The sequence below is a fragment of the Trichomycterus rosablanca genome, chromosome 15 (genome assembly GCF_030014385.1).
Source record: "Trichomycterus rosablanca isolate fTriRos1 chromosome 15, fTriRos1.hap1, whole genome shotgun sequence".
Classification (NCBI taxonomy): Eukaryota; Metazoa; Chordata; class Actinopteri; order Siluriformes; family Trichomycteridae; genus Trichomycterus; species Trichomycterus rosablanca.
The window spans coordinates 17,990,221-18,013,000 of record NC_086002.1 but is presented as its reverse complement, the minus strand read 5'-3'; the positions used below and the strand labels follow the sequence as shown (position 1 = coordinate 18,013,000).

Below are 22,780 nucleotides of genomic sequence, written 5' to 3'. Positions count from 1 at the left end.
AACACACACTAACACACCACCACCATGTCAGTGTCACTGCAGTGCTGAGAATGATGCACCACCCAAATAATAATAATGTGGTGGTCCTGTGGGGGTCCTGATAAAATGGACAGTGTGTGTAGAAACAAGGAGGTGGTTTTAATTTTATGGCTGATTGGTGTTTTTTTTTTTTTTTTTTTTTTTTTTTTTTTTTTTTTTTTTTTTCCCAAATGTTATATGTTTTGTGTATATGCACACAGAGGTTTTTTTTTTAATGACTTATTTATTTTCCTGGTAAAGTTGTTTGAGGAAGAAAAGGCCAAATCCTCACAATAGTGCAGTTCAGAGTAAATTTATAAAAATGATTGGTATTGTTACTAAATACAGATATTTTGTGTTTTTTAAAGAAATGTGTGTGTGTGTTTATTGCCATGTTGGCTTTCTGAAAAAATAATGTTGTAGGTAAAAGATTAGGCAAAATTAGTTAGGTACAAAATACACTACTTAACATGAATCAGGTTACAAAATAATTTGAAAATGTAAAATTGATGCCAAAGGTTTATAACTAAATAGTATCAGGTTGACCTGGGGATAGGTTAGTTTAACACACTATGTGTACTTAGCATAATAAAGTCATGTTGGTTTAATAAATGATATTTCAAAATAATTTACATTAATGAAAAGCTTTAAATTTGTATAAAAAAGTCATGTTAGTTTAACAAATAATAATTGATTATACTTTACGTTAATGAAAAGATTTACATTTATATAAAAAAGTCATGTTGATTTAACAAATAATACTTTAGTGTGTAGAACATGAATACTTAATTTTAAGTAAACATAACTTTATTATGTGCAACCGATGTACATATTTTTTTCATGTAAATCCAACATACTTTTTTTTTCAGTGTATATCCTGCACTATTTTAGGCCTTACATAATGCAGCATCAATTCTGTTAGTACATTACAATTTAAAAAGGGTAAAAGAGGGTTCTTTTTAAAGGGAATTAGCTCAAATGGTAGAGCGCTCACTTAGCATACGAGAGGTAGCGGGATCGATGCCCGCATTCTCCAGTAAAGAAAAATTATGATCATTTAAGGGCATCATGTAATATGAAAGTCGTTGTGTCATTGCTCACTGAAACGCAGCATTAAAAATTATGTCAATCTGTAAGTGTTACAATGACATTAACGCTCTGTATTCATTCAAATCATTTGTTGAAGACCATTTTTGATTTTTAAATTGACAAACACGCAATAACTTATAATATATAAAATATATAATATATATAATATATATAAGTAGAGGTACGTGACTTGTTGATGTTTTTTTTTCTTTTTATCCAGGGAAACGCTTTGTAAAAGATGAACAGCTGAAACTCACGACATTCCCTAAACTGATCTATTTCAGTCATGGTTTTTATCTAACTCGCTTATGACACTTGTTAACACTTGTTCGCTATCGTTGCGGCTGAAACACATGAATTTTTAAATTAGAACAGACATCATTGTGAATACGGTTGTTTTGACTTGTTCTGACTAACATTAAATGTTCTTCTTATTATCATCATTATTATTCTAAATTATTATTTTTTTCCATTTGTTCTTTCAGCTACATGACAGTTAAGCACCCTGGACTCGACCTAGTCCTGCTTGGTAGCTGTGTTTTACTTCACACTAAACAGCCTATTTTTCTAGTAGAAAAGGAAGCTCACATCCGCTTATAAATACATGTGGAAAACACCAAGGCTTTGTTTATCCTTTTCAGCCTGTGTCTACAAGAAGATCGGGTTTCCTCGGCATATTTTTACGTGTAATAAGATGTGAAATGTGCGCTGCGTCGCTTTACGCATCAGGAGCGGTGTGCTGTTTTAGCAGAACACAAGGAAACAGAGCATCGTTAGGTTCCCTTTGCGGGCTTTCACATAAACGAGAGAGCTTATGTTCGGCCGACGTGCACTTTATTACCTCGCATTTTATATCAGGACTCGTATTTTAATCGTTATTTGCCATGAGAAAACACAAGTGCGCATGTGTCACGGAAGCACACAGACGCTGTGCTGGCTGAGTTGAGTCTACACAGTTCTCATGTGTGCTATAAAGTCCCGCCCCCTCTCGTAAGAGGGAGGAGTCTCTGTACAACAGAGCACAGCGCTTCACTCGCTCTTTCTTAGCGCCGTTTTAGCTCCAACAACGATGGTAGAAGAAGCTCCAGCACCGGCCAGCTCGGCCCCCGCCAAGGCTCCTAAAAAGAAGACCGCGACCAAACCCAAGAAAGCGGGTCCCAGCGTCGGCGAGCTGATCGTCAAAGCTGTTTCCGCTTCAAGGAGAGGAGCGGCGTGTCCCTGGCCGCCCTGAAGAAAGCTCTGTCTGCAGGTGGATACGACGTGGAGAAGAACAACTCCCGCGTCAAACTCGCCGTCAAAAGCCTGGTGACCAAGGACACCCTGGTGCAGACCAAGGGCACCGGCGCCTCAGGCTCTTTCAAGCTCAACAAGAAGCAGACCGAGGAGAAGAAACCCGCGGCCAAAAAAGCCGCCGCTCCTAAAGTGAAAAAGGCCGCAAAGAAACCCGCCGCTGCAAAGAAGCCCAAGAAGGTAACAGCCAAGAAGCCCGCCGCTAAGAAGTCCCCCAAGAAGGCCAAGAAACCCGCTGATGCCGCTAAGAAAGCCACCAAGAGCCCCAAGAAGGCAGCCAAGAGTCCTAAAAAAGCCAAGGCCAAAAAAGCTGCACCCAAGAAGAAGTAAACATGTTCCTGTTTTATTAACTTCGTTTTCTTAAAACGGCTCTTTTAAGAGCCACCTATATCTTACCATAAAGAGTCGCGTTTCCTAAACACATACATACATATAAGCATGCATGCGATCATACAACTATTCATACATACATATTTTGTGGAGAGTGTAATAAGCAAGGAGTTAAAAACACTTAAGTATAACTGGTCCTGTTTTATGTGTAATAATGATTTTGTCACACATCCTCATAAAACTGTCCGTATAAATGTGTGTATGTACGTATGTGCACTCACGTATTTGAGCTCCTTACATAATGTAATTGTTAGTGTAAATGTTATTGTGACATAATGTAAATGTTATTGTGACAATGTAATTGTTTCTTAAGAGAATCTTTTCTATATCATACATTACACGGGCGGGAGAACGGAGGAGAAGAGAGGGGAGGAGGGGGGGCAGCATGTGAGGGGCGTGTATGTGTTTCCCTGAGACGGCGCGTTTAGGATTGGCTCAGCTGTGCCTTCGCTCTAAGCCAATAGGAGAGAGGCCAGTTTGCCTATATCATACCGTTTCGAGCTCTCTTCCAGTTTACTTCAGTTTTGTTCCACGAACACATCTGATCATCAAAATGAGTGGCCGAGGGAAGACCGGTGGTACCTGGTAACTGAGTTATTAAACAACTTGCCCTATGTTTCCCAGTGTTGCCTCCTCACCTCCGGTGGGGAGGCACTGGGCTCGGCTTAGATATGTGGGCGACGAGGAAGCTCCAAACCGCTCGGAAGTGGGTTTTCACCTTCTCCAAAGCGAATGGATTAACGCCACAGACATCTACTCCTTTATTGCTCTCCCAAACAGAAAGGACTTTGAAATATGTTTTTTCCGCTCACAGACTTTGGCAAAATTCACCAATATATTTAGTAATGGTGCAGGAAGTGGTTTCTGGAAACACTGGGAACTGGTTTCTTCAATTCCAAATGACGTAAAGTTCATCGTTGTAAAGTTCTGGACTGGAAGAGTTGCGGATGAGGATGTCGATCAGTACATTATGAGGTTCGCACATATACTACAACCTGTTCAAAAACCAGTAGACCAGTTTGGAATATGGTATGGTGTACGGAGGTACAAAATAAAAGTCAAGAGGGACGATGGTGGAAACCTAATGCAAATCCCAAACTCTATCTCGATGGGGCCGTACAACGGGAACATCACCTTTCCTGGACAACAACAACGGTGCTACATTTGTACATCTTCAAGTCATCAAGCTAAAGAATGCGACACGATTAAATGCTGGAAATGCGGTCAACTGGGACACAAAGCCAAACTATGTGACAATTCTGAGATCTGCAATTTATGCAGACAAGAAGGACATTCATACTTTTCCTGCCCACAATCGTATAGTAATAGAACTAAAATTCTGCAAAGTCCTTGTACAGTATCCGTCGTAAATGTTGCAAACACGCAGCTGCCTGCACAGACGCCTTCAACTCAACAGCAAATAGAAGAGGTACTTCCGACTCAAGAGCAAAAGAAAGATCAACAAGAAGAGAGCTCAGATTCTGATGGATCCACCACTACCTCCTCCGATACAGACAGCGACACCGAGGACTCAACATCTTCAAACGCTACATCTGATGAAGAACCTCCCCCGATACCCAAAGTTGACTCAGGTGAAAGACAAACTGACACCACAACAATGAATGATGAAAATTCTGTTCAAACAGTAATAAAAAAAGCTAACTCACCTAACACAGTTAACATAGTGGCTGAAAAAAAAGGCATCTCAAAAAAGAGACGTAAAAAAATTTCATCTATAGCGGACACGAGTAAACGAGTAAAAGATGCAGACTAAATATTGTTAGTTGACATCTTACCTGAATGATCTCATTAGGTATTAAACGTAACACTTAAATTATTTTAAAATGACATTGAATATAATATCAATAAATGTAAGAGGGATGAAATCTGATAAAAATATGAATATAAAAATAGCTAAATTTATGAATAAACGCTGTGATATAATATGTTCCCAAGAATTAAGATTGACAATGAAGATGTAAAAAAAATGTCTTCACTATGGACAATAGGTGAATGTATTATATCAATAGGTAAAGATAGAGCCGACGGAATTGGAATCTTTTTTTTAAAAAAAAACAGTAAGAATAATTAAGACTAGACATCTTGTGCCGGGTCGTCTACTTTTGGTCGACTGTTTTTTTAATAATAAAAAAATAAGAATCATAAATGTTTATGCACCCACAGATCGTTCAGGTAAGATGAAAATACTACATAAACTTCTCGAGATACTATATGTTGGTTTCCCCGTAATAATGTGTGGAGATTTTAATATAATTTCTGACTTAAAAGATAGAATACCGTATAGGGATATACCCTTATCTAGGGATGGTAAATTTTTAAACAAAATATGTGAAATGTCAGAGCTAAAAGACGCGTTTAGACAGATTTACCCGATCGATATTGGCTTTACTAGAATGGACAAATCAGTTAAAACAAGGATTGATAAAATATATGTATCACAAAATATACATGTCAAATCGTATAAAACTGAGCTGTTAGTTGATTCTGATCACCTAGCTCTAAATGTAAAACTATTATTATATAGATATGAACAAAAAGGTTATTGGAAATTAAATACTCGTTGTTTAAAAGAAGAAATAATTATCTCAGACACTAAAAATGAAATTAATAGGATAAAACAACTAAAAGTATTAACAAGATCAAATATTGAATTATGGCAAGTTTTAAAAGAACAAATTAGAATGTTTTTTAAACGAAAATGTAGGGAATTGCATCAACAAAATAACGACATTTATGATAAACTGTTGGATGAATATATTGAATTATTTACAAAATCTGGGTTGACCTCTGAAGAAGAGAATAGATTAAATGACATTAAAATAAAATTAACTGAAATTAATGATGAACTAACTATAAGCCCTCAAATGCAAGCAGGTCATGACATAAATCAACCAGCAAATATTACAAATATAATTAAACAATTAAGAGAAGGAAAATCAAATAAATATATTGCCGGGATACGAAATGATAAGGGAAAAATAATTGAGGATGAAAGTGAAAAATGTATATTAATAAGAAATATCTGTGAAAAGATGTATAAAAAAATAGAAGTAGACATTACAAAAGTGCGGTCCTTTTTGAGTACATGCACAAAAGATACTGTTTATTGTTCAGAAGACCTAGGAAGACCTATATCATGTGATGAAACTCTTATTGCCATTAAACAACTAAATAAAGGTAAATCTCCCGGCACAGATGGCATACCCACCGAATTCTATCAGTTATTTAAACAAGATGTGGGGGAATTATTGGCATCCGCTTTTAATGATGGAATAAATAACTGCAAAATGCATGAATCTTTTTATCAAAGTGTAATTAACTTAATTTTTAAAAAAGGAGATTCACATGATTTTGATAATTGGCGACAAATTACAATAATGAACGTAGATTATAAAATATTTGCTAAGATTTTAATGAATAGAATAAATGAACATTTAGACAATTTGATAGAATTGGAACAGACATGTGCAATAAAAGGCAGATATATGTGGGACAACTTGAATTCTTTAAGAGAGATAATGACAAATAAAAACATTAACGATTATTTTATTATTGCTCTTGACCAAAAGAAGGCTTTTGATTTAATATCTAGAGAGTATCTTTGGTTGGTGTTGGAACACTATGGGTTTCCTCCTAAATTTATACATATGGTTAAGCTATTATATAAAACATCTGTGACACAAGTAAAAGTAAACAGTGTTTTGACAGATTCCTTCTTAGTGGAACGGGGAGTTAAACAAGGCTGCCCCTTAAGTGCAGCCCTTTATGTACTAGCTATTAGCCCTCTTCTAAATAAAATCAAGAATGACCCAAGAATACAAGGTATAAAACTTTCTAAGAACAACATAATTAAAATCTCAGCTTACGCTGATGATATAACAGTTTTTATTAAAAACCAATTTGAATACAATATATTAAAAGACTATTTTAATGAATATGAAATAATAGCAGGTGCAAAACTTAACCAAATGAAAACAGAAGGTATTTGGATAGGAGGAAATACACAACCCTATCTAGAAGTTAATATAAAAGAAGAAATAAAAGTACTGGGTATATATGTATCTAAAGATAGAGCACGTGAACTAAACTGGGAAAAGAAAGAAGAGTCAGTGAAACATGAACTGGACAAATTCAAAGGCTCTAACTATAAAACTCGCATACATATTATTAAAACCTTTATTTTATCTAAATTATTATTTCTTGCTACTGTTTTTCCACCAGATGAAAAATGTATTAATCGCCTGAACAAATTGTGTATTAAATTTATATGGAATACAAATAGGGAGGTAACAAAACGAACACTTCTGTTTAAACCAAAGTTACAAGGAGGGTTAGGAGCAATTGACTTAGGCAGTAAATTAAAAATTGCATTTTGTAAAAACATAGCACAAGCAATGGAAAGGAAGGCTAAGTGGATACTAAAGGAATCTGAATGGTTGAAACAAAAAGGAAAGAAAAGAAAAGATGTATTTTATTATAAACTTATTTATGGTGATTTCACATTTAAGCATACAAACTTAAATATTGACTGGATTAACTTATCAAATAAAGAAATTTATAAATTAATTAATACATTTTATCATGGAGAAACCTTACAGTATAGACAGACAGATTTAAATGAAAGTAAGATAATAATAAAGAACATACTCTCTAAAAATATTTCTGAAAATATAAGAGACACAATGTGGCTAATAATAAATTATAGACTACCTGTTAGAACAATTGTGAAATGGAGTTGTTATGTCACCACCACTAAATGTCCTATACATGGTTGTCTGGAAGAAGAAACAATTGAACATCTTTTGTTGAACTGTACAAGAACCACCAACATTTGGAATAAAGTAAAAACATTAAATTTGGATTTTGATATAAATATGAGAACAATAATGTATGGTATTTTTGATAATGTACATACAAATATTGAAGAATTTTACTGGCTAATTATTTGTGTGGTGAATACAAAGATTTGGAAAACAAGATGCAAAATAATTATAGACCAAATTAATATAAGTGCTGACATTGTTTTTAAACAGATTGTTTGTCACTTAAGACGGTTGCGAACTGAAGATCTTAAAGCTAAGAAAAAATTTCCATGGTCGATACTTAAGTTGTAAAAATTTGTATGTAATAGATTTTATGTTTTGTATGTGTTATTGCTGTGTTCTTTATCTTGTTCGGATTGTAATGTAATGATAATAACTTTGTTCTGAAAATCATGTATTAATAAAGATCATATTTAAAAAGGAAGACCGGTGGTAAGACTAGGGCTAAGGCCAAGACTCGTTCATCCCGTGCCGGCCTTCAGTTCCCTGTGGGCCGTGTTCACAGACTGCTACGTAAGGGTAATTACGCTGAGCGTGTGGGAGCTGGTGCCCCTGTCTACTTGGCTGCCGTGCTGGAGTATCTGACCGCTGAGATCCTCGAGTTGGCTGGTAACGCCGCCAGAGATAACAAGAAGTCTCGTATCATCCCTCGTCATCTGCAGTTGGCCGTGCGTAACGACGAGGAGTTGAACAGACTGCTTGGAGGTGTAACCATCGCTCAGGGCGGTGTGCTGCCTAACATCCAGGCTGTTCTGTTGCCCAAGAAGACCGAGAAAGCAGCCAAGGCCAAGTAAAGTCGCTCTCGTGTTATAACCAAAAGGCTCTTTTAAGAGCCACCCATTTCCACAGAAAAAGTGCAATTTCCCCAGATAATGTGTAAATAAATGTAATATCGTTTCGTAGATTCACACGGTGTAAAACACATGATTTATCACATGGTAAAATTAACAAATCAATATTTACGATATACTGGCGGTGTGAAGAGACCTCACCGTTACAGGCCAGGTACCGTGGCTCTGCGTGAAATCCGCCGTTATCAGAAGTCCACTGAGCTGCTCATCCGCAAGCTGCCCTTCCAGCGCCTGGTTAGAGAGATCGCTCAGGACTTTAAGACCGATCTGCGCTTCCAGAGTTCTGCCGTCATGGCTCTGCAGGAGGCCAGTGAGGCTTACCTGGTCGGCCTGTTCGAGGACACCAACCTGTGCGCCATCCATGCCAAGAGGGTGACCATCATGCCTAAGGACATCCAGCTGGCCCGCCGTATTCGCGGAGAGCGTGCTTAAACGATCCCACTCCATCCAGTTATCCTCAAAGGCTCTTTTAAGAGCCACTTACATGCTTCCACTGAAATGGGCACTTTTCATAACATAATGTTTTTATCATTCCATTGTGTGTGCATGTTCCGAGTTATAATTTAGTTATATTTTTCAGTTATAAATATTAGGAAAAACTGGTTGTTTTTGTGTGTAGAGATGTACTTTACATGTTCTTACAACAATTATAAACAAGGTTACATAAGTACAGCTGATTAAAGATTGGCAGATGGTGTCTTATAACACATGATTAATAATGTTTACAGTGGTGTATGTTTATGGGGTTCTATAAAGCATTGAGTTAGTAAGAGTAATATAGTCGTTATGAGTAGTAGAGTAACGGAACAAAAACATGACGGTAAAGAAGAGTGAGTGGTAAATTGCAGCAGTGGTTAAAATATTACGCTACTAATGCAAAAAAAAAAAGAAGATTAATAATCAGTAATTATTATTCAGAATAATATATCAATAATAAAATACTATTCTAGGTACTCAACACAGGGTAATTAGGAACACGCACTGTAAAATATTAAGTGTAAATAATCATAATTACTCATAATAATGATTTTATTTCTATTATAGTTGTTGTAATAATAGTATTATTGGTGATGGTAGTAGTAGTAACTGTAATTATAATGTTATGGAGAACCAATAGCCGGTTAGTGGAGCGTTTCATCCATCTTCCAACAAAATGTGAAAACACGAACTAAATCTGTGTGTTTATGTGTGTATGTGTGTGTTTTCTTTTATGTATGTATATTTTTATGTAATATAAAAAATTTTTAGGAGAATTTAGTGGCGTTGGTGTTGCACGGTGTACACAGTCTGTATTTTACACAGAGATCGTATTAACTGATTGTAGTGTAATCTACAGTATGGCTGTACATTGGTAGAATGTAAACACGCTGGATGAAGGCATAAGGAATGAGCAGAATATTGAATGTTAACCATAAGACTGGTTATTGTAATAATGGGAATAAAACAACCGTATTCACAATGATGCCTTTTCTAATTTGGTAATTCATGTGTTTGAGCCGCCACTGTGTGTGTGTGTAACTTTAACCTTTAACCCTCTGAGTCCCGCAGCACCGACTCCCATTTCTGACGGGTTTTCTGTCGCCGTTTGCAGGTTCTCCGGCTGGCACTCACACTCAGGCTGGCACTCATTGTTCTCGCTACCTGATCTGAAGGCATGAGGACCCAGGTGTGGTTCATCAGCTCCAGGTGCGCCTTGTGTTCCTAGGCAGCACAGATGATATCTGTTCAGCTCAATTTAAGCCCAACCTCCTTCAAACCCAAACTTCGATAACCCCAAAATGTTTCTAACCCTAATTAGGATAACCCCAAGTTATTTCTAACCTAAACTATGATAACCCTAACAGGTTTTTAAACCTAATTAGGAAAATTCCAACATGTATCTAACGCAAATTAGGATAACCCCAAGCTAGTTCTAACCCTAATTAAGATATCCCCAACATGTAATAATAATAATAATAATCCTATTTTTACTATCAGGCAATGACAATTAGAAGGAGGCAGAGTAAAAACATCAACATCATTTCACTATTTAATTTACTTTCACGAAAACAGGTGGGCATTAAAAGTGTAGGTTTTCACATTATCAGTACACAAAATCTTATTTCTATAACTTTTGGAACTTAATTAATTCATTTGCTGTTTTTCAGTCCGTTGAAGCAGTCAAGACCAGCTTTGTGATGTCCAAAAAGTACATAAAGCGCTATAAAAAGACCTTGTTGCTTTTGTATTTGAGCTAGCAAAGCTTCACATCTGAATGTTGTGCATTGTTCACGTTCTTGTATTTCACGGTGTTTAGTACCGTAATGGGGATTTAAATTGTAAATCTTAATCGGTTTTACTTCTGACCTCAGTAAATAAAAAGACGCCCATGTCTTGTTAAGAAATTGCAGTTTATATCTATTGCACTCACAGTTCTTTTCGCGAACAGTGAAGCTGGATACACTCGCACACACCTAAATCATAAACTGAGAGGGAAATAAAAAAAAACAGTCCACCACCACCCCCCCCCATAAAAAAAGAAAAGCAATAAATTAATTACCTAATTTGAGTTCACATACACTGACACATTTCTAAAACAACACATGGCTCCTACACTTACACAACAGATTCAAGTCTATTTTTTTTAAATAATTCTTTTTAAAACTCAGAAATGTCTTTAACACAGCTAACACTGAAACATAAAATGTCTTCTTTCACTTATTTGGATTTTATTGATACACAGCTTTGACCACTTTCACTTTAATCAAGATGTGTCTGACTTTGAAACATGTTTATGAAACGTTATGCTTTATGTCGTTGACGAAGGAGTTCATGATGCCCATAGCCTTGGAGGAGATCCCGGTATCAGGGTGGACCTGTTTCATGACCTTGTACACGTAGATAGCGTAGCTCTCCTTCCTGGACTTTCTGCGCTTCTTGCCTCCTTTGCCGGCGGTCTTGGGGACGGTTTTCTTGGAGCCCTTCTTGGGCGCGGACTTCGCTGGTTCGGGCATGATGCTGCTGTTTCCTCTAGAACAAACTGTCTTGTGGTTAACATTCAATATTCTGCTCATTCCTGATGCCTTCATCCAGCGTGTTTACATTCTACCAATGTACAGCCATACTGTAGATTACACTACAATCAGTTAATACGTGCAACACCAACGCCACTAAATCCTCCTAACAATTTTTATATTACATGAAAATACATAAAGATATACATACATAAAAGAAAACACACACATTATAAATAAATAATGTTTGTTCCAGGCGCTGGAAGGGCAGCTTGCGGATGAGCAGCTCAGTGGACTTCTGATAACGGCGGATTTCACGCAGAGCCACGGTACCTGGCCTGTAACGGTGAGGTTTCTTCACACCGCCGGTAGCCGGGGCGCTCTTGCGGGCAGCCTTAGTGGCGAGCTGCTTCCTCGGCGCTTTACCACCGGTGGATTTACGAGCGGTCTGCTTGGTTCTTGCCATCGCGTCTGGAACTCAGCACTTCACGAACTGTAGAATAGAATATGTTAACCCGCCCAGCACGCTCTTATTAAACACCAGAGCCGCTCTGCGCTCATTGGGCGTCTTGATGAAGCACTTTTCTCATTGGACGAACGTGCTTACGTCAAATGTCGCTTACTGGTCGGCGTTCTGCCACTGCCTCGTTTCAGAAAACATAATATTTCCTCCATGCTGTTGGCGGGATTTATAATACTTTCCATTGTTTCTTTGTGCTTTTAAAACACAGCCTACAATTGTTTATTTTGCTTAGTATTATTGTTATTATTAGCATTATTCTTTTTTGTTCCATGTATATTACACAAAAACGTTTGCTGCACCACTTTTAATCGTCTAAATTGTTGGTTTTGCTACTGCAAGTGATCTGTAACTTCACTTATGTATACATATATAGGGATATATGTAAAGATAGATAGATGAGGAAAAAATTAATCGAACATATTGATTTGTTAATTTTACCAGGTCAAAAAACATGTGAGTTTTATGCCGTGTGATTCAATAAAACGATATTACATTTGCTTTGTTTACACATTACCTGAGGAAATTGCACTTTTTCTGTGGAAATGGGTGGCTCTTAAAAGAGCCTTTTGGTTAGAACACGAGAGCGACTTTACTTGGACTTGGCTGCTTTCTCGGTCTTCTTGGGTAACAGAACAGCCTGGATGTTAGGCAGCACACCGCCCTGAGCGATGGTTACACCTCCAAGCAGTCTGTTCAACTCCTCGTCGTTACGCACGGCCAACTGCAGATGACGAGGGATGATACGAGACTTCTTGTTATCTCTGGCGGCGTTACCAGCCAACTCGAGGATCTCAGCGGTCAGATACTCCAACACGGCAGCCAAGTAGACAGGAGCACCAGCTCCCACACGCTCGGCGTAATTACCCTTACGTAGCAGTCTGTGAACACGGCCCACGGGGAACTGAAGGCCGGCACGGGATGAGCGAGTCTTGGCCTTAGCTCTAGTCTTACCACTGGTCTTCCTTTTTAAATATGATCTTTATTAAGACATGATTTTCAGAACAAAGTTATTATCATTACATTACAATACGAACCCTCGTCCACTCATTGTGATGATCAGATGTGTTCGTGGAACAAAACTGAAGTAAACCGGGGGAGAGCGCGAAGCGGTATGATATAGGCAAACTGGCCTCTCTCCTATTGGCTTAGAGCGAAGGCACAGCTGAGCCAATCCTAAACGCGCCGTCATGTCCCGGAGAAACACATACACGCCCCCTCACATACTGCCTCCCCCCCCCCTCCTCTCTTCTCCTCCGTTCTCCCCCTCGTGTAATGTATGATACAGAAAAGCTTCTTTTTAGCAACAATTACATTATATTATGTCACAATACCATTTACACTAACAATTACATTATGTAAGATGCTCATGTACGTGAGCGCACATACATATACACATTCATACGGACAGTTTTATGAGAATGTGTGACAAAATCATTATTACACATAAAACAGGACCAGACATACTTAGTGTTTTTAACTCCTTGCTTATCACTCTCCACAAAATATGTATGTATGAATAGTTGTATGTTCGCATGCATGCTTATATGTATGTATGTGTTTGGGAAACGCGACTCTTTAAGGGAGGATATAGGTGGCTCTTAAAAGAGCCGTTTTAAGAAAACGAAGGTAATAAAACAGGAACATGTTTACTTCTTCTTGGGTGCAGCTTTTTTGGCCTTGGTCGCTTTGGGCTTAGCGGTCTTAGGTTTGGCTGCCTTGGCTTTTTTAGGACTCTTGGCTGCCATCTTGGGGGTCGCCGGCTTCTTAGCCTTCTTGGGGCTCTTGGTGGCTTTCTTAGCGGCCGCAGCGGGTTTCTTGACCTTCTTGGGGGACTTCTTAGCGGCGGGCTTCTTGGCTGTTACCTTCTTGGGCTTCTTTGCAGCGGCGGGTTTCTTTGCGGCCTTTTTCACTTTAGGAGCGGCGGCTTTTTTGGCCGCGGGCTTCTTCGCCTCGGTCTGCTTCTTGTTGAGCTTGAAAGAGCCTGAGGCGCCGGTGCCCTTGGTCTGCACCAGGGTGCCCTTGGTCACCAGGATTTTGACGGCGAGTTTGACGCGGGAGTTGTTCTTCTCCACGTCGTATCCACCTGCAGACAGAGCTTTCTTCAGGGCGGCCAGGGACACGCCGCTCCTCTCCTTGGAAGCGGAAACAGCTTTGACGATCAGCTCGCCGACGCTGGGACCCGCTTTCTTGGGTTTGGCCGCGGTCTTCTTTTTAGGAGCCTTGGCGGGGGCCGAGCTGGCCGGTGCTGGAGCTTCTTCTACCATCGTTGTTGGAGCTAAAACGGCGCTAAGAAAGAGCGAGTGAAGCGCTGTGCTCTGTTGTACAGAGACTCCTCCCTCTTACGAGAGGGGGCGGGGCTTTATAGCACACATGAGAACTGTGTAGACTCAACTCGGCCAGCTCAGCGTCTGTGTGCTTCCGTGACACATGCGCACTTGTGTTTTCTCATGGCAAATAGTGATTAAAATACAAGTCCTGATATAAAATGCGAGGTAATAAAGTGCACGTCGGCCGAACATAAACTCTCTCGTTCATGTAAAAGCCCGCAAAGGGAACCTAACGATGCTCTGTTTCCTTGTGTTCTGCTAAAACAGCACACCGCTCCTGATGCGTAAAGCGACGCAGCGCACATTTCACATCTTATTACACGTAAAAATATGCTGAGGAAACCCGATCTTCTTGTAGACACAGGCTGAAAAGGATAAACCAGACCTTGGTGTTTTCCACATGTATTCATAAGCGGATGTGAGCTTCCTTTTCTACTAGAAAAATAGGCTGTTTAGTGCGAAGTAAAACACAGCTACCAAGCAGGACTAGGTCGAGTCCAGGGTGCTTAACTGTCATGTAGCTGAAAGAACAAATGGAAAAAAATTATAATAAACATAATAATTTAGAATAATGATGAAGATAATAAGAAGAATATTTTAATACACTAACATTCATTTTAGTCATTCCTACATATTTGTGCTGTAAGATCTACAGAACATCCCCGTGTCAGCTTTAATTTCACATATACTGAAACATTTCTAAAACAACACATGGATCTCTCTCTCTCTCACACACACACACACACACACACACACACCTGCAAAAGCTAGCAACAAACACAAGCATTGTCCATGTATATATTACACATTTCTAAACACTAGTTAACTCTCACACTGTTAGACATTTCAAAGGGTTTTTAATTCAAATTTACAGTACCATAACTGTATTTTATTTTACAGTAACTTAATGTTACTGTAATTGCATTTTACAGTAACACCACAGTAAAAACTTAGGTTAACTGTACAATACTGTAATTATTTGTTAAATTTAATTTTAAATTTTAAAAAACTCTGTAAATTGTACTTATTTGACTTATAGCTTACACAATACGGCTATTTAATCCACACAGACAATTATTGCAACATATCAAATTCTTTATTTAAATCACTGCAAATGCTTAAAGCACTTTCAACAAAAACGTGTACAAGTACAGAATTTCCTTAAAAACATTCTTACTTTAATCCATGCAACTTTCAAAATACATTTAAAACAACACATTTAAAATAACACAATGTGCATTAACTTAACATGTACAAAATTCATGTTAATTCATATTACAGAAAAACACTTTTACTGTTAAATAATTCAGTATTGAATGCATAGTACAACAATGAACAATTAATCTAGATAAAGTTACATTAGAAATAATACAAGAGCTTCAGAAATGCAGGGTTACAGAAACACAGTAGTTTTGGTATAAAACTCCACTCAACACTGTCGACTCACATACCCGACTTAACATGAAATGAACCGTGTTCCTAGGTAGACCCTGGGTAGCAAACGTACTGAGGTAAACCACTTCTCAACGTGCAACCTGCTTTGCTCTTTTCCCTTAACAATCCATTCAGCATTGTTCACCTGTAATCACAGAAAGATCATCTTTAACAGTTCTATTCAATTTAATACAGTATCCTCAAAATAAATCTAATCTTTCTGAAAAATACAATGTTTTGTAAGGATCCTGTGGCGACTGTTAAATGATGTCACAGTTTACAGCGTAGCAGGAGATTAGCTATTATGCTAGCGCTGTCGTGTCGTAAATTTCACCTAACCTGACTAACTTAGCTTTTAAACATGAAACTCACAGTCATTTGTAAAATGGAACGTTTACTTGTTTTACTTTGGAAAAAAGTTGCCGACAACTAATGCTAACGCTCCTATAGTGCACAACAGACCCGATAACCGTGACTAATGTTAATTTATTGTCCTAACTGTCGTCTTTACCTTTATTTTTTGCTGGTTCCCAGTTTTGGTGTAAAAAATCCTCTTCAAGGGTCAGCACCCCTGCTGCTCTACTGCGGCTCCATCCATCATAGCCGAACTGTTTCTGTGTGCGCACCTCTCCTAAACTCCTTCCCGCAAAACTTGAGATAATGTGGTGGTTCCGAAGCTGAACCGTTAGGCAAACAATGTCAGTTCAAAACTCTCACAGCTGAAAATTAGGTTGAATCTTGTCAATAAAATCGTTTGGCGCCAAAGGTAATTACAGTAATTTACCTCAATGTAAAAAATACAGTAAATCTCTGTATTCAGTATTTGGCATCAGGCAAAATTGTCATGATGCAGTGGAAAATACTGTTATGTACTGTAAAAACTATTTGCAGTATTTTACTGTGTGGTATGTGGTTAATAACTGTAGAAATTACAGAAATGTCTAACAGTGCACGTTTTATTTACCTTCAATAAAAACTACAGTAAATTTTTTCCCCTATCTTGTATCTAATTGTACTTTCACAAGCACTGAAAGGTTTCTAAAGCATTTTGTTTGTTTTATTCAAATTTTACTTTAATAATTTTACTAATTTGGACTAATTTTTGATCATACACTGCTCTATTCTCCCACACTGCCTCATCACCTAGTATGGGTTTTTTGGCTACATTGGCATGTCTCTAATGGCTCTTTGTCCCACCTAATTGTACAATATTTAAAAAATTGACAATTATGGCGATTATAGTACATTGTAATAGGGTAAAGGGTTGCATAGAAGCCCTGTTTAATTTATTTTTTTTAACATGTTCAAAACTACAAAATTATTAAAATTAAACTTAAGTTACAGAAAAAATCATGTGGAATACATCAAATCGATTGTGCACCGATTTACTGTGAAAAACAGTGGAGGTTCTAGTTACTCGCTTTACATAAGATCTACTCTGAGCAGCTGCGGCCACAGTGGGCGGTCGCTGCTTAACCCCGCCCCATCGTCTTCAACTAGGTCCGGTAGAGGGAAAGAACAATCGCCGTGAAAGCCCGTCCTGCATTGACTCGTTTCATCTCGAAGAGAGCAGTGACCATCTCAGAAATAAACAAATAAATAAAAGCAAACCAAGACTGGACATAGGGACAGGGGCGTAACTACCGGAGGGACAGGTGTACTGGGGCCCATGGCGGGTGGGGGCCCTCCACGACATGAACTAATCCCCCCACTTGAACTGCCCCCCATTGGCTGCTCTTGTCAGGTCGTTATTATTATATTACGATATTTTCGTTTAGTAAAATCGTTAAGTAAAATATTACATATATTAATTATTAATTCATTCATTCTGATCAGTTTACATCATACAGCATATATACATATATATGTGTGTGTGTGTGTGAAATTTGTTGAGGGGGCCCAAAAACTTTTTTTATACTGGGGCCCATGAGCTCCTAGTTACGCCACTGCATAGGGACCCCCTTCTCCAGAAGAAATGAAGTGAAAATACAAGCCTAAATGTCTTTATTTTTATTTAAGCAGCAAGTATCTTCAGGGATAAGTTAAAGCCACAAAATAACAAACAAAAATAGTTTCAACTGGTGTAAGAAAAAAAAACTAAACTACCAAAACTAATCAAAATACAATGTTTTTCCTGTCTCTCTCTACTGTTACCAGGAGAAAACGTCATGAATAAAAAAAAACAGGGCTTTAAGGCTACCATCACCATCATAAATACTGTTGGGGTTTTGAAAGGTATCAACCGTGGCGAGCGAGCGAGCGAGAGAGAGAGAGAGAGAAAGAGAAAGAGAAAGAAAGAAAGACAAAGACTGAGAGAATTGGTGGTTGATGTATTGTGTTGTGTAGTTGGCTGTTATCCTTAGTGAATTAGTGAGGTGCTGAGTATTGTAAATATTGTAAATTATGAATGTTATTGATTGTCTGTGTAAATAATTGTAAATATTGAGTGGGGTGTTTATGTGGATTCAAAAAGAGCTGGAAGGGGGTAAGTGCCATTTTGTTTTTTGTTTCCTTTATTTTTTGGTTAGGTTAGTAAGAGGTTTGGGTTTAAAGTTAGTGTGGGTTTTGTTTAATATTTTGACCTTGCTTACCCCTGGAGAGAGAGAGCTTGGTTTGACTGTATTATTGAATCTATTGTAAATAAATTTGTAATTGTGAAGCTCACTTTAGTGTGAAACGTGTGTGTGTATTTTGGTGCACGAGATACTCTAGTACCCTAGGCTGGCTTGTAACACAATTCAACTCTTCACTTGGGTGATTTCTTTATTAAAATTGTTATGATAAACCATTCTTAGCTGAGAGGCACTTGGTGTACTAGGTCAGCATGTACAGGATAGGATAAAGGGAGTCAGATAACATTGTGTAAGATAATGAATTGACAACAGACCAGAGGAAGTCCGTATATGGTGTAAACAAGTACAGGAGAAGCACTCTGGAACTGGCAGCGGGCCCATGGAAGAGATGACGAGAAGTAATGGACTGAAACAAAGAAATGGACAAATGGACTGTGAGTGTGGTTAAGAATATTTAAACCCCTACCTGGAAGTTTCGGGGCTGCTCTTCTCAACTTTTACTGATGCTTGTGTGTCAATGGTGGTTGGATATTCATCGTATTGAATAAATGAGTAACTGTTAATTGGTGATCTGAGCCTTTCCTTTCATAAAAGAACACAGCACCCCCTACTCTGCTTTTAAATTTAATTAAAATAATAATAAAAAAATTACATAAATAAGTTAAACTTTCAACTACCAGAGAAAATACACAACACAACAAACAAATGTTGGTGGTTTGTCTGGTTGGCGGCGCAGGAGGGAAGAGATGACTCCCGCTCAGCCGAAACACAGAGTCTTTATGGTGGCGGCTTTTTCCACTCCATCAATCACCAGGAGCCACATCACAGACTAAAGTGGATCCTCTTAACTCCAGTGACTTGTCATTCAAAACAGAGACAACACAGAAGAAGGGTGGAGAAAAAAAAGAAACATCATACACAATACACTTCCTACAACCCTACCTCTGTCCGTAACACATCTCAAATATTTTTTTCCAACATGGTCACAAAATCTCATATTACCATATCATATTATTTTATCTTACAATTCTCCAAAAGTGTCACAAGAGGGCGATATCACAAAGCTGCTTTAACATGGTCACAAGATCTCATACTACTTTTCTTAAATTCTCCAAAAGTGCCACAAGAGGGCGACATCACAATAATTTTATTAACATGGACAGAAGATCTCATATTGATAATAATATTTTATTTGTGAACGCCTTTCAAGGTACCCAAGGTCGCTGTACAAAAATACAAAATACAATACAAAAGATAGAATAAGCAAAAATACAGGTAGAATAAGACAAAGTAACAACAGAGTACAACAAAATACAAGTAGGATAGAAAACATAAAAACAGCAATTTAGAACAAGTCTAAAACCTAACTATCTAAAAGCGAGCTGAAAAAGGTGAGTTTTTAGAAGCTTTTTAAAAGTTGAAAGCGTTGTACATGCTCGGAGCTGCTCAGGAATGGAGATCCAGAGTTTGGGACCAGATATACTAAAAGCCCTGTCACCCATAGAACGAAGCCTGGAAGGGGGGACAACAAGTACGTTTTCATCTGATGACCGAGGTGAACGAGTATGTGAGTATGGATGAAGTAAATCAGTGAGATATGTAAGTGCTTGGCCATGCAAGGCCTTAAAAACCAACAAAAGAACCTTATATTGAATGTGGTATTGGATGGGTAGCCAGAGGAGCTGTTTAAGTGTAGGAGTTATGTGATCACATGATCCTGTATGTGTTAGGACCCTGAATTTTGTACATGCTGTAGTCTCTTAGGCCTGGAAGAAGAGAGCCCATGAAAAACAGCATTACAATAGTCCAGTCGGGAAGTGATTAGTGCATGAATGAGAGTTTCAGTTACAGAGAATGAAAGAAAGGAGCGCAGTCTAGAGATGTTCTTAAGGTGAAAATCAGCAGTTTTAGCAACATTTTTTATATGAGATTCAAAAGAAAGAGTGGAGTCTAGAATGACACCAAGATTGCGGACCTGAGACGGACCTGAGGGAAGAATTGGTAAAATCTGGGAATTTTACAATATCATATTACTTTTTATTAACAATTCTCCAAAAGTGCCACCAGAGGGCGACATCACAAAGAGAGAGAGAGAGAGAGAGAGAGAGAGAGAGAGAGAGAGAGAGAGAGAGAGAGAGAGAGAGAGAGAGAGAGAGAGAGAGAGAGAGAGAGAGAGAGAGAGTTTTTTTATGTGGCACTGTATTGCATTGAAATATTGTTTTTGTAATGAGGGAGCAATGAGCATGTGCAAATGTAAGGCCAACATACTATTGAAATGTATTATTTATTCATTATTGATATTGACAAGGTTATCTACTATTACCTGTTTATAGTATTTGAAATGAACTGAAACTGTGATCTAACAGAGGAACACTGTGCTGCAGCAGATACAGGTCAGAGTTCAGAGCTCTGGGTATCCAGCAGCTTTGGAACCTGATCCTCCCTCCTCCCCCCACACTTACATAAACACAAACACCACATGCTTTAAGGATCATTTCTCTTATGCTGCCATTTTAACTTTGGGAGATTCAAGTTTACATTTACCAATGACTAATCTCACAGAAAGCGCAAATAATAAAAAACACAGAGTTTCTTATATTTATTAGAATTTTATTTGATGTCAGACTGAGACTGAAATCTGAGATATTTCATGTTTTATTTGCTCAGCTTCATTTCATTTATTAATAAACATCCATTCCTGCATTTCAGGCCTGCAACACATTCCAAAAAAAGTTGGGACAGTAAAGCATTTACCACTTTGTAATGTTGCCATTCCTTTTTACCACACTTAAAAAATTTTTGGCACCGAGGAGACCAAGTGATTTAGTGTTTCAGCTTTTATTTTGTCTCATTCTTCCTGCAAACACGTCTTAAGATGTGCAACAGTACGGGGTCGTCGTTGTCGCATTTTTTCTTTCACATTCTCTATTGGGGACAGGTCAGGACTGTAGGTAGGCCAGTCCAGTACTCGTACCCTCTTCTTCTGCAGCCATGCCTTTGTAATGTGTGCAGCACGTGGTTTTGCATCGTCTGGTTAAAAAATGCATTAAAGGCAGCTCATGTTGCTCTAAGATCTCAATGTACTTTTCTGCATCAATGCTGACATCACAGAGTGTAAATGACCTTTTGCCAAGGGCACTGACATGACCCCATACCCTGACAGACCCTGGCTTTTGGACATGTTGCTGTTAATAGTCTTGATGGTCCTTTTAATCTTGGGTCTGGAGCACATGGTGTCCATTTTTCCCAAAAAGACCTGGAATGCTGATTAATCTGACCACAATACACTGTGTGATGGTCCATCCTAGATGCCTCAGAGCCTAGAGAAGTTGATGCTGCTTCTGAACATGGTTAACATAAGGCTTCTTTGTTGCACAGTTAAGTTATAAGTGGCATTTGTGCATGTAACTCTGTATTGTAGTACTTGACAAAGTTTTGCCAAAGTAATCCCTCACCCATGTGGTTATATCAGCTGTTGTTGAGTGGTGGTTCTTGGTTCAGCTTAAGCTTGTGCCCTTGGCCTTTATGCACTGAAATTCCTCCTGATTCCTTGAATTGTTTAATGATATTCTGCTCTGTAGAGGAAGAAATTTGCAAATCCCTTCCAATCTTTCTTTGAGGTTTATTGTTTTTAAACATTTCAATCATTTTCTCACACATTTGTTGATAAACTGGAGATCCTCTGATCATCTTTGCTCATCAAAGACTTTGTACAAAACCATGATTACAAATCACATCATTATTTGTTTTTTTCACCTCATTACTAGCGCTAAATTGCACCCATCCCACAGTGCTGAAATGCAGGAATGAATGTTTATTAATAAATGAAATGGAGTTGAGCAGATAAAACATGAAATATCTCAGATTCATCCTGTCTGCAATGAAATAAAAGTCAAAGTAAATGTAAGGAAACCCTGTGTTTTTATTATTATTTGCATTTTTTATGCTGTCCCAACTTTTTCTGATTTGGGGTTGTAGACAATCTAAAGTTATACTGAGTGTTCTCCCATCTAGTTTTCCATAAGGAATACATCTGAATTAGTAAGCTTGTCTAATAGGTGCTTTTTTATTTAATGACAAGAAAAGCTGTTTGAATGTAAAAATAAATGAAGCTTTTTGTTTTCCATGTTCCGCATAATATTGAATTTTTTTACGCTTCATGTCTTCAAAAGACACAATAACAAAAACCTAATAGATGAAAACCTTCAGCTTTTAGTTTTTTATTAGTTGGTTACTGGTGAAATTGCATTTTCTTTGATTATGTTTGCTTGTACATTAAGAAATGTTGCAGTATATTGAATAAACAGCTCTTTTTATTTTATTATTTTTCCCAGTTACTCAGTATTTCATTATATCAGGGCACGTATATGTTATTTTTTCAAAAACAAAATATTATACAAAATATACAGTGGAATGGCTGATTTCTAATTGTTTTCTAATTGAAATTG

General features: G+C 37.9%; 4 protein-coding genes across 4 annotated transcripts; 1 reads left to right on the top strand and 3 right to left on the bottom strand.

Moving 5' to 3' along the window:
• Positions 1-2,256: 2,256 nt before the first annotated feature.
• LOC134328251 (histone H3-like) lies at positions 2,257-8,914 on the top strand (the record flags this gene model as incomplete). Its single annotated transcript, XM_063009336.1, has 2 exons — positions 2,257-2,660; positions 8,599-8,914. Coding segments are annotated over 2 exons (720 nt in total), but the record flags the coding sequence as incomplete, so codon positions are not given.
• Positions 8,915-11,175: 2,261 nt separating this feature from the next.
• Positions 11,176-11,941, bottom strand: LOC134328247 (histone H3, embryonic-like). The gene is made up of 2 exons (XM_063009333.1): positions 11,687-11,941; positions 11,176-11,491 (listed from the first exon to the last, which is right to left on the bottom strand). The coding sequence occupies exons 1-2, from the start codon at positions 11,939-11,941 to the stop codon at positions 11,327-11,329; spliced, it is 420 nt and encodes a 139-aa protein (XP_062865403.1). The 3' UTR covers positions 11,176-11,326.
• Positions 11,942-12,587: 646 nt separating this feature from the next.
• LOC134328333 (histone H2A-like) lies at positions 12,588-13,187 on the bottom strand. Its single transcript, XM_063009438.1, has 2 exons — positions 13,129-13,187; positions 12,588-12,975 (listed from the first exon to the last, which is right to left on the bottom strand). Exons 1-2 carry the CDS (start codon positions 13,185-13,187, stop codon positions 12,588-12,590), a joined length of 447 nt encoding a protein of 148 aa, XP_062865508.1.
• Positions 13,188-13,644: 457 nt separating this feature from the next.
• LOC134328332 (histone H1-like) lies at positions 13,645-21,573 on the bottom strand. The gene is made up of 2 exons (XM_063009437.1): positions 21,488-21,573; positions 13,645-14,236 (listed from the first exon to the last, which is right to left on the bottom strand). The coding sequence occupies exons 1-2, from the start codon at positions 21,571-21,573 to the stop codon at positions 13,645-13,647; spliced, it is 678 nt and encodes a 225-aa protein (XP_062865507.1).
• Between the last annotated feature and the right edge of the window lie 1,207 nt (positions 21,574-22,780).